The 12,649-nt window shown below is 36.3% G+C and overlaps 1 protein-coding gene and 1 long non-coding RNA gene across 6 annotated transcripts in view; one reads left to right on the forward strand and one right to left on the reverse strand.

Moving 5' to 3' along the window:
- Nucleotides 1-8,213, reverse strand: part of LOC116875001 — a 30,739-nt gene extending 22,526 nt beyond the window's left edge. Inside the window, exons 1-3 of one of the 2 annotated variants that reach the window (XR_004384114.1) lie at nt 8,173-8,213; nt 5,565-5,609; nt 4,560-4,650 (exon numbers count right to left, since the gene is read on the reverse strand). This is a non-coding gene — a long non-coding RNA (uncharacterized LOC116875001). Of the gene's footprint in view, nt 1-4,559; nt 4,651-5,564; nt 5,610-7,839; nt 7,872-8,172 lie in introns of those variants that run through there. The other variant, XR_004384113.1, reaches the window with a different exon arrangement.
- Nucleotides 8,214-9,260: 1,047 nt separating this feature from the next.
- POT1 (protection of telomeres 1) overlaps nt 9,261-12,649 on the forward strand; it is a 78,599-nt gene continuing 75,210 nt past the window's right edge. The window contains exons 1-2 of one of the 4 annotated variants that reach the window (XM_032870060.1): nt 9,261-9,430; nt 10,543-10,726. In XM_032870060.1, the coding sequence (XP_032725951.1) occupies nt 10,604-10,726 (123 nt within the window). In that variant the 5' untranslated portion in view covers nt 9,261-9,430; nt 10,543-10,603. The other 3 variants (XM_032870052.1, XM_032870068.1, XM_032870042.1) reach the window with 3 other exon arrangements.

Genomic DNA, 12,649 nt, shown 5'->3' on the forward strand with positions numbered 1-12,649 from the left:
TGCTTGCAGTTATATTCCAACATAAAAATGCTCAGATCCAGTTATGGAAACTTAATTAAATAACTTCATTTCTTAGTGTTTTTCTTAGGTTCTACTACTTAACCACTACTATTTCAAAAAGGGTTCTTAGAACTAATGAAAATAATTGGTAAAATAAATTTCTGAGCATAAACACAAAAAACATTTTACAATACTGCCAAAGATTTTATCAATAATAAAAGTAACATTGAATTCATCTACCATGTGATAAAACTGCAATGCTACTACAAAGTAATACATTGGCTAGAACAGGAATTGAGCTTGGTTTTAAAACAATGAGTCTGGAGTGAGATTTTCTGGTTTAAGATCTTGGCTCCACTATTTACTATCTAAAGCTTTTTTTGGGTAAATTATACAACTACTCTGTACCTCAGTTTAGTCATCTATAAATGGTATGATAATTGTACTACTTCACAGGGCTACAATAAAGGTTAACTGGGTTTATGTTTCTATTTAGAACAATGCCTGGCATATATGAACGTTATAGATGAATTCAAGACATACTCAGTCTAATAACATATTATTATATCAAGTGCTGAATGACATACATTTTCAATTTTTTGGTTTCTATTATCTTTCTGGAAATGGTATTGTTCCAGAGAAAAACTAATGCTAGTCAATTTCTCACCTAGAGGAAAAATAAAAGATAAACTTATCCAATCTGTTACTAACCCAGAACTGAAATCATAGCTAATACTTGGAGAGCACGTTGACATTCAAAAAGACCTGCTAGAAGAAAACGAGCTGAATATAGCGAGATAAAACTGAATCAAAAAGTATATAATTCTATGTTTAGATTTTTAAAATTAAATGCCAAGTCTAGAATAGAGGAATTTAGTTTACCAAGAAAGAGAACTTGACAGCACTATTTGTCACCACACAGTTCATTCTAAATTTACCTGGTAATTGACGTGACCATCTGTGTTAGTTAATTGGCTTTATCCAAGGGAAAGACAAACTTCTATCTTTATGCTAGGAGGCAGTTTTGCAACTTGGAGAAAGACAGCCACTTAAATGAAGGAAGCTACAGGAATGGGGAGGAATCAGGATGCTATCTCTCTTGATAATTAAATTTCCAAGAGATGGCTCACAGGTCCTTGGAAGAGATATACTTGGGTCATAAAGCTGGTAACAGGTCTATTTTTTTAAAAAAGATTTACATACATTTCAAAGAGATAGAGAAAGAACTTATAAGTTTTCTAAAGTTCCCTAAGAAAATGGGTGAGGTAGAATCTCTTATTTTCAACATGGAGAATTACATCTCTTATCTTTAATTTATATTTGAAGAAAGAAATTGGAAATGAAGAGAAAAAGCAGAGAGAGAGTGTCTGCCATATACCATCAGATTTAAGATGCAGAAAATACAAGTGGCTAAAGAGAGAAATTAAGGATATTTGTTTTTTAACAACTTACAAAGAAATGAGTAATATCAAGGCAGATGGTTTTCATTAAAAAAAGAAATACATATCATAGCATAATTTAAAATTATTTGAACTATTTACCATTTATATCTAATATAAGTTCAGCCCAATAAAATTATGCTTACAAATGTGGGGGAAAAAGAGAACTTTGTGTCCAGGCACCATTATTTATTTTCCCAAAAAGATAACTGACAAGCTAAAAAGATTACGCTGGGAAGATCTGTACATTACCACAGACTCACTTTTGGGAATGTGCTCTGAGAAAAGAAGAATGCATAGAATAAGAAGAGTGAGTAGGAGAAACATTTATTTTACCTTTCTGTGTTGGAGGTTCAAGAGGCATATTTCCATATTAAAGCTTCTATGAAGCTTTTAAGAAGTCTTTTTAAATTTAGTAGAAATTATATAGGCTATGCAAATGAGAGCAAACAGCCTATATTTTCAGAGCCGGCTATATACCAAGGGAGTCTGTCACTATCACCTGTCTTGCCTTTTATAGATAAACCAAAATTTAGGATGGTATAAAATATTTAAGTCACACTTCATCTACTTGAGGATTTCCTAGAATTGCTTTATTTGGTTCTCACATTGAAAAATGCTGTAGAGAAGATTAAAACCAACAGAGGTTTGTTTTGTTTTGTTTTGTTTTTACTTAGTTTTGGTGGCTTATGTGCCATAGAAATCTCTAAGTCCAGGAAATTTATGTGAAAATGCCACAGTATTAGTAAGTCTGAGTCCATTTTAATTAGAATACGATGTCAACTTCAATTTGTTTTCAAGTGTTTTAATTTTGGGATTTTTTTTCTTGATTTCTATTTTTAAGTCTACTTTTTGTTCTAATTGTTCTTTTCTTTCTTATGTGGATCCTGGGTATGGGTATAATTATCTATTTTTGGCCAGTTGTCACATATCTTTCTTCCTAGTTATTTAAATGCCTTTTTTTTCTATTATGTAATTCAATAAACTGGAATTTGTCCTTCATTTAGGTAGATTTGTTTTCAGTGGTGTGGATGCTTCAACTGTTGTATCACTCATATGGTTTTATCTTTGTTCCCACTTATTTTGTTGCATTATTTCTCCTCTGAGTTCCCATATTTCTGTCTTGACATCTTCACACGTGGAGAATTTTTTCTTTAATTAATCTACTTGATTTCACAGAAAAATACTTCACTAAAGTTTTTATCTACTCTATGTTGAAATATTTTGTTGGCTTTGTTTTTAGCTTTTCATTTTTTTTAATGACTTTTTGCCTTGTACGTTCCTTCTATAATGCTGCATACCTGTGAAAGTGAGAAGCTCTTTCTGGTTTCATTATTTACGGGATTTGATGCGGGAGGAGACAAGATGAGAACTTTGGGGGCTAACATGAAGAAGAGTCTGGTAAAATGATTTGTTGCAAAAATGGAATATATGTAGGTTTTTTTCCTTCAACTCTAACTCCCTTGCCATTCCATGAGGACAAAGGATTAGGAAGGCTTTTTCAGCCCACACACTTAAGCCTGATGTCTAACACAAGAGTTAATTTTTCACTGGATGGCACCAACTACTCGGAAACATGCTGTTCTGAGAGATTTGCTCATGATCTGAAGTGGTCAGTGATCTCTCAGCCTTCTCTCTCAAAATGGTCCCCTGGTTCATACGTACGGTATGACTTATTGAAATATTTTGAAGTTTGGGATCATCTGTGCTATTATCATCAAATACACAATTTCTACTTCATCATTTTTCTTTGTTAGAAGTGGACAGAGATTTTGTTTCTTCCCCAGCTTAAAAGTGAAATGTTTTAATCAAGTATTTTTTTTTTATTAACAGATAATGTATTGTTTCAGGGACTCGTGTATTTTTCAAGAGTCGATCTTTTACTGTCTCTTCCATTTTATCTATAATTTCTCATTAATTCAGTTTCTATCACTCTAGAGCAAACCTAGGTAATTTATATCCCCCACAATTATCCATTTCATTTAGCCTTTAAATTTTATTGGTATAAATTTTTACAATTAATGTTGTTTTTTGAACTTTTTTCCTCAATACAAGCATTTATTGCATAAATTTCACTCTAATTATCTGCTTTTGCTGCATCCCATAAGTTTTGGAATATTGCATTTTCCTTTTCTTTTGTTTTGAGACATACTTTTTTTTGAGACATATTTTGATTTGCCATTTGATTTCTTATTTGGCCCATTGCTTGTGCAGTAATGTGTTGTTTAATATTTACATACAAACTATTTCATATTTTCAAAAATCTTGTCACACCAATTATTTTATGCTCATTTAATGTCCTACATCTATAATAGGTCCCTTTATTATTTCTGATATTTTTGTAACATTTTGACTCACTTTGAACAAGTTAATTAGATTCCTTTTAAAGTCTACTGTTTGTGCTCTACAATCTTGAGATTCATTTCTTGTCAGATTGGGTTTGGTAACTGACGTTAGTAAAGCATATTTTCCTTAATATTTTGGCAATACTTCTGCTAGCTCTTGATATTTTTGTTTGATAATTTGTTTTTGCCTGGCTGTGGATGTACATTCTGACATAAGAGCTGGCCTTAGGAGACTGTGGGAGCAAAATGCTGGTAGATTATGACAGAAATTTCTGTCTGATTATGTCTGGCTTCAATGATGCAGGCACTCACCCTTGCCACTTTGTTCCAAGGACAAATGTAGCTGATGTCCAGGGAAGAAGAGGACTCTGTCCAGCTATTCCACATGCATTCACCCAAATAATCCCTTCTCTGGGGGCCTCCCCAACTGTTTGAATGTGTTGCTCTGGGCATGAAGCATCCTTTGGTACTATTTCACATCTGTTGCTCAATCCTCTTCTGTAAGCCTCTTTCCTCTTTTTTCTGTATTTAATGGATTCCTCAAATGACATGACTAATTGATAAAAGACATTCTAGTTTTCCATCACCACTTTAGATTTAATATTTTGTAATATTTATGGCCATTAAAGGTGATTTGTGTTGGAGAGAGTTTTTATATTTTGTTAGCCATCATCATCCAATGTCCTTGTTCAACACTTCTGTGATTACTGATTTGAAACCTGTTTTCTCCTGTGGCCTAGGTTAAACATTTTGAGAAGGTAATTTAGTAACTTACAGACTTATCTTTTCTAGATAAGTCTCCAGCAAACATCTCTTCATCTCTCCTTGGAATGCATTAGGTTATGTGCTCCTTCCTGAATCTTTAACTGTGGCAAAGAGGATAGGATTTTTTGATGGAGGAATAGATGACGTGATATAAAGAAAATCAGGAAGGGGCACCTGGGTGGCTCAGTGGGTTAGGGCCTCTGCCTTCGACTTGGGTGGTGATCATGGGGTCCTGGGATTGAGCCCTGCATCGGGCTCTCTGCTCAGCAGGGAGTCTGCTTCCTCACCCTTCTCTGCCTTCCTCTCTGCCTACTTGTGATTCTGTCGAATAAATGAATAAAATCTTAAAAAAAAAAAAATCAGGAATAAATGGAAGGAAAAGAGGCATTTCTAAGATAAGGAAAAATTAGGATGACACTGATCAAAGTTATTATTAGCATTTGGGTGTCTAATATGTACAGAATTAGCAGATTATTTGGAGTACATAAAAAAATCTTAATGGTTAGAGAAAAATGACAAAACAAAAAAGAATGTATTTCTTCTTTATCTTTTTTTAAAATTCTAATACACTTACAAGACTGTTAAATAAACATGCCTCTAGACCTTGGACCCATTTACACCATTTTAATATGAAAATAAGTAGGAATGGCAGAGTATTTGTTTTTCTCCATCTGTTGTATTTCTTTGGCTGTGCCAGACTCTGACACTGCACTCTGGGTTGAATATACCCTAATTAAACTGAAGTTTTTCAAATGTGATTATATGGTAATCATTTCTATTCTGCTGTAATCATAGGAAGGATGTCTTAGACTAATTTTTTACTATGAAGAACTAGATAAAAGTAGGGCCAACAGAAATGATATTTTACTCTCTAATTAATTCAGTTGGCTACAGCCCTATCATTCTAACAACACATAATCTTTGATGGGCAAGTTGTGGGAAGAAAAGATATACTGCCGTTTAGCCATAGAAAGTCTCACTGTTATTGTACACAGGTGAAAAATGAATAAAATACCTTCAGTGTTCATTAAGGGAACTCTGTGATGTTGGCTTTCCATTCCTGAAAAAAAGTAGGAATATAATGAATAAATGCAGATTCTATTTAATAGAAGATCTGACAAAGTTAGGAAATGTCTTTTTGTGTTAAAAATGCATTTTGAACCTAAAGCAAATGGTTCTCTATTATTCCAAATAACCATGATGAATTTAAAAAACATGCAACCTTCTAATCAATTTTCCATTACTTAAAATCTTTCATTATAAAGGCTTTAAAAATGTTCCTATTTTGGGTCACTCAATAAAGAAAGGAAAAAAAGAGAAAAAATATTGGGCAGATAAATAGCTACCTGCTATGGTGCTCTCCAACTTTTAGATGACTGACTTTCCAAAACAAACAAGCCATCAGTGCAATATTTTATTCTAAGATTACATAGAAATGAGGTTCTATATGTGAGTGTTACTGCAGGATTTTCCAGAACATATCCTCATGGTATAAAATATAGGGCATGTTAAAAAGAGGCACTCTAAACTCTAGACATAAACCCCTACTTTTACAGTGCTAAGAAGTTGAAAGATCTTCTAATTTACCTTCATGTTTGTTAATTTCCAGCAAGTCTTTTCCTCTTATATTTCATCTCTTCTGTGTGCTGCCTCGGTTATACTGGTATCAATATGAACATGAACAAAGCTCCTTGCTTCCTTACTGTGAGCTCAGTAACTTTACTCTAGTAAAGTTTTTGTTTTTTTGGTTTTTTTTTTAATTTGTGAATGGAAGACAGTACAAGCACCAGAGAGTACACACCATCTAGTTTTTTGATGGTTCCTCTTTAATTTCTCTCTTCTTCACCTCTACAGAGAAACCTGAAAAACCAACCATATTTTTAGGCAACATGGTTCTTCCCACACATAGGCACCTGCAAGTCTTGGTTTTGTTCTATAAGCCAACTTGTCAGAGAATCTTTTTCTGAATTAATACTCATGTTAACTTTTTTGAATGGAGGTTTTGTTTTCCATCTCAACATATATCATTAGTATAACTCAACAGAAGGCTATCTCTGTGGAGTCAGCCTATCTTAACCCTTTCACTCAGTATGAGTCACTAGGTGCCATGTGGCAGGATCCAAAACAGGAGAATGACCCTTTCCTCCTCATATGAAAATCTAGGCCCTTCTTGCTTAGTCCAGGCCTTGCTTTGCACATTTAGATTCCCTGTTATGCTACCTTCCTAATATGCACTAAGTGATTATAGATCTCATCATTTAAATTTATTAATTTAAACATAAATTTGCTATAATTTATGTCTGAATTATCTTGTTTCAAATATATAAAAATTTGATGCTTTATTGAAATAGGATTTTATAAATTGATCTAGATGTTCAATAGGGTTGGACAAAAATTCCCTTAGGTTATAAGGAAATGAACTCTAACCAATGTCACCTAGCTAGGAAATCTGCTAGGGAATCTCAGATAATGTAAGATGATATTGTCAAACTCTAGGGATGCAACGTGCCAACAACAGCTTGCAGGAAGATTGTAAATCACAATAGTAATGGGCTAATGATGCAGCAATTATTGCCAAGAAAATAAATTTGAAGTACTGGGTGACTAGGAAATTCAATTCAGAGTTTCAGGTTAAAAAGTAAATAGTAAAGAGCAATGTAAAAATGCTAACAAGAGAGAAGTGTATCAGGGAGAAAATTAGCATGTCTGACTCCATATTGCTTGTTTCTTTTGATGCTGTGACCTCTAGCTTAGAAACTTCTGCTTAGCCCAGCACATAGACATGCTACAACTAAGATTAATAAAAATTGATTTTTACCCCAAATCTATCCCAGTCAAGGATAAGGAAATACATATAGAATTGACTATGCTATGTTTAAGAAATGGCATGACCAGATTCCTGTATGTAAAGATCAACTGACCAAAGACAAAGAAGTTATACAAGCTTCCTGAGATGTCTAGAGAGGTCAGTAATCATTTTGACTCCAACCTCCCCCTGACTTCCTCCTTTTGCTAACATAAAAGAAACTTGAATTTCATACTAGGGAAGATGGTTGTTTGGGATGATTGTCCACATCTCCTCAGTTTGCTGGCTTTCCAAATAAAGTTGCTTTCCTTACCCAACATCTTTCCTCTTGACAGGCCTACTGTGCGGTGAACAAGAGCTTGGTCTCCGTTACAGAAGTACCAGAAATATGCAGATTAATTCCTTTTATCTCTGCTTAATAACTTATAAACAGCACCATATCTTTATATTTATGTTTTTATTAATAAAAATACTTATCAGGCACCTGGGTGGCTCAGTTGGTTAAGCGACTACCTTCAGCTCAGGTCATGATCCTGGAGTTCTGGGATTGAGTCCCGAATCAGGCTCCCAGCTCCATAGGGAGTCCGCTTCTTCCTCTGACCTTCTCAGCTCTCATGCTCTCTCTCTCTCTCTCAAATAAATAAATAAAATCTTAAAAAAAAAATACTTATTGACTTTTAGTGCTCATTATTTATTAGTGAGAATCTCATTTTAACTTTTAAAAATTGAGCCTTTCACATTGTGGTATGAAAAATTGACACGACTGCAGCCATTTTGAAATAGAGCCAGAGGGTCCGCTGCAGAGAAAGTACCTTACCTGTTTTGTTTGAATTGGACTATAAAACTTTGGACTGGGGGCGGGAGGGTGCCTGGAGGCTCAGAGTCAGTCTCCTAAGGTCCAGGCTGGAGGTGCGGGCAGGGGAAGCGGGGGCGGCCCGCTGGGCGATTCATAAATCCTGTAACCAATAAAAACTCTGTTCCAAACCCGGGCGGGATTTGAGATTAGAAGCTCCTGTGGGCAGGGCACTTCCTGTGCCTTCCGTTTTTTCTACCTAAGACGCAGTCGCCCAGATGCGCCCAGATTTTACGAAGAAATAACTTAATCAATGAGCAATGCATTTTTAGATAGATTGGATTAACGTCTTCATTGGTTTATAGAACTATGGCTTGGGGGTATAATTAACAAGACGTATTATTAACTGTGAATCTTTTGCTAATTTCCTATTTATATTTCCGATCATTTAATAAAAGTGAAACCCACCTCAATGCAAAGACAGGATGTAATAAATAATTGCATAAATATTTCCAAGGCTAATCTGGACTAAGACATCCGCTGTAGATACATATGTGCAGGAGGAAATAGCTATGTTTAAAGTAACTATTTTTTAAGCAGGAAGCATTCTGTTAGCCCACCTTCTCTTTCCCCTCACGCCCTTCTATTCATATACCGTGCACAAATCAGCGGGGACAAGAAGCTGAGCTCGGGAGCTGAACTGTCCATTTGAAAAAAACGATGCTAAGTAAGGCTTAGATCATCTTCTAGTTCTTATTGTCTCATCCAACTCAGAAATACTGTGCTTTCTCTCCCTAAATGAAATCCTCCACCTTGGCTCCGGATTCTGGCCACTTTCATTTCACCTCCTATCATGAGTTATGTATCTTCTCTCAACAGATGTTCAACTTCTCCTTATTCTTTTCCCTTGGCATTTAAACATATTTGTCCACAGCCTAAGCGTATTAAGGGCAGGGAAAACGGGGGGGGGGGGGGGGCACAGGAAGTGCCCTGCCCACAGGAGCTTCTAATCTCAAATCCCGCCCCCGGTTTGGAACAGAGTTTTTATTGGTTACAGGATTTATGAATCGCCCCGCGGGCCGTCCCCGCTTCCCCTGCTAGGGTCTCCAGCCTGGACCGTAGAAGACTGCCCGGCGGCGGGACGAAAATTCCTGGCGGATACTCTACTAAGGACCCGTCCTCCCCCTGGCTCGCACCATCTACGTAAAATGCGAAACTTCCAGGATACCTTAGGCCTAGGAACCATCATGCATGCAGTTCGTCCTCCGCGGGCCTGGGAGCAGTAAGTTCAGCCCTAGAGACCGTATACGCATGCGTGAGAACTGAGCCGCCGCATGCGTGTGATGTCACTTGCGCGCCCTTCTAGACTTCCTTGTTTTTCTTTAGTGCGTAGGTGAGTGAATTTCTACGTCGTTGTGGAGTTCGTTGGATGGGTGTGAAGTCTTTCGGTTTGTGAGCGGGTATGCTGAAACAAAACAAAAAACTGGTTTAGTTTAGATCAAAATTTGGTGTCGTTATTGCAAAAAGACCCGTCATAATTGTCTTTAGCGTGAGAGGGCTGTGTTCAGTATCTTGCTTGACGTTTTGTGAGCCTCTGAGTTGAGTTAGTCTAAGTCCTCGCCCTCACAGAGCTCCAGGGGCTTGGGGAAGGTTGATGCGCACATATTAAAATTAAGTTTTGGCTCTGGTGCGTGTCTCACTCAAGACGTTTGAGAAATAGGTTTGAAACTACAAAGCACAAGTTAGTATCAGTTTAATAGTCCTTAAGAGTGTATAGGGGCTGGAGGCAGGAGGTAACATATATTTTGGAGTAATAACCTTTTGGTGCCCAATTTTTTTTTTTAAGATTTTATTTATTTATTTGACAGAGATCACAAGTAGGCAGAGAGAGAGGAGGAAGCAGGCTCCCTGCCGAGCAGTGAGCCCAATGCCGGGCTGGATCCCAGGACCCTGAGATCATGACCTGAGCTGAAGGCAGAGGCTTTAACCCACTGAGCCACCCAGGCGTCTCAGGTGCCCAATTTGAGTACACAATATTACAACTGCTAAGGGATGAAAAAAGAAAACCAAATTTTTCAATCCCCCTCCCCTTCCCCAGTAGCTAGTACATTTTAAAGCATAGTTTTGCCAAAGGACATTGTCAGTGCAGTTTTCACAGGTCCAAAAACTGGCTTTTAGAGGTACTTCTTTAAATAGAAAACTAAATAGAAAAGGCTTGAGTTTCAGTGTCTTAGGGGAAGGCGTATAATAACCCTTGTAATAAAATTACAGAGTAATCCACTCCACCCCCAAGAGTGATTACTAACTTAAAGGAAAGAAAAAGCAAAACTAAGTCAAAGAAACTTAAAACTACTGACTATACTTTGGGTAAAACATTGGTCTTTGTGTTTTCAGCAGCAAGCTGTCCATTTCCTAGTTGAATTTGCTTTGGACAACATTTTGAAACAGAGCTGATATGCCACTTGAATTAATAAAAGAAGTCAATGGAGTGCCTGAAGTTGAGCTGCTAAGTGAATTAAACAAAGTAGATATCAGTTCTCTACAGCCAGGTTGTGATTATAGCAAAAAATACATCCAGGTAAGAATTTTCATCACTCAGAATGCTTTTTTCTTCTGAAAGGAATGCTTATTTTTATGTTTAGCTTATTTCTAAGAGTTGTTTTAGGAACAGTTTTATGTGTGTCACAATGTCATTATTTGGTGCTGTTATTCTTAATTATTTAGTGTTCATTTAGCAAACATTTATTGAATTCTTCTGTGATACAGTGGAATAAATTCTGAGGGTACAAAGATGAATGAATATGATCCTTGAACTAAAGGGGACTGAATTCTTTTGGGTTTGGATAGTTTACTTAATCTCTGTTTATAATTAATAGGTTGGTAGGAGAGAACCTTTGGTTCTGACAAGTTAGGTCAGGAAAATGGAGCTGGAACTTAAAGGATGACTGAGATTATACCTTTCATTTTGGGTGTAAGCAGCCCTTAAGTGCATGTTGAAGAATTTGGATGTGGGAGACCCTTAATAGATTTTAAGCAGGACAAAGACATGATTTACTTTGAGTTTAGATTACTCTGTCTTTTGGGTGAAGAGTATATCAGAAAGGGCAACAGAGTTGCAGTAATTTAGTTTAGAGTTGATGTTGGTCTGAACCAGGGGCAAGAGGAGATGATGGGATGGAGACAGACAAAATAGTAATGAAATAATAACAACAACAAAATTTAACATTACGCCCTTTTAGGAACTTGGTAGTGCTTTATGTATATCAACTCATTTAATCATCACAAAACCGTATGGATTGGGTACTATTATTCTTGGGCTGTGAGGAGACTGCATTTCTAAAAGGTTAAATAATTGGCTTAACATGCATTTAATAAGTAGTAGAGCTGGTGTTAGAATTTAGACATTCTTGCTTTGGAACTGACAAGCAGAATCAATAGATCTTGGAAGATGAGTAGATGAGAGAGGTTAAAAAGGAGTTCAGGAAATTTCCCTGGTTTTAAGTCCTGTCAACCCTGGGAGAATAATAGGCATACATTTAGGAAGAAAGATAATGAGTTTGGTTTTGGATATCTTTCAGAGGTTATTAGATGTATCCAGGTAGTAATGTCCTGTAGGCAAATAGATTTGGGGTTCTGGAGCAAAAAGGGTTCCTCTTCAGGGAGATTTGGGCCAAAGAACAGAATGAGAAGATGTGTTGAAGGATGTCAATATTAAGAAAGTAGCATGAATAAGAGATAGATAATCCAGAGGCGTAGGAGAAAAACCAGGAGAGAGTGGTGTTTTGTATACTTAGTAAGGTAAGATTCAAGGAGTAGTATCATAACTAGTAACTCACAAGTAGTAACTCTTAGATAAATTGCTTTCTGGTACACACACTCAAGTGATTTACAATGTTCCCTCTTTTAAGTCTTGAAAGAACCCTGTAAATTGATACTATTATTCCCATATTATAGTTGGGAACACAGATACAGGTTAAGTAATTCATCCAAGGTTAGATCCAAGGTTAGCTAGTAAGTGGCTGAGCTGTGATTTGAATTTTCATTGTCTTAGCTACTAACCAAAGCATTATGTTGCTGCTAAACGTGCAAAAACAGTATCTGTCAGATTTAATAATCAGGAAAGTACTGGTCACTTGGAAAGACTGATGTTGCTGGGTTGGCTTTTATTGGTTTGAGGATTCAATGTTGGTTGAGAAAGTGAAAGCAGGAAATGTCTTTCAAGGAGTTGGAGTATGTTGTGGTATTTAGTTATTTTGATTATCGAAGTCATAGTCCTGTAATAGGAACAGAAAGTTTTTTAATTTTAGCTGAGTCAGTTTTGCATTTGGTTAACAGTGACTGGCTTTTATACTAAAGTCAGCTTCACAACTACTGCACTAAAGTGAAATAAAACACATTACATTTTTAAAAATTTATCTGCATTTCCTTTCCTCTTCTATTCTTTCCTCACCCTGTCCCCTTTTCCTCCCAGTACACTCACACTCAAAACTCATAGACCGTG

The sequence above is a fragment of the Lontra canadensis genome, unplaced genomic scaffold, assembly GCF_010015895.1.
Source record: "Lontra canadensis isolate GAN:19392208 unplaced genomic scaffold, GSC_riverotter_1.0 scaffold2, whole genome shotgun sequence".
NCBI lineage: Eukaryota > Metazoa > Chordata > Mammalia > Carnivora > Mustelidae > Lontra > Lontra canadensis.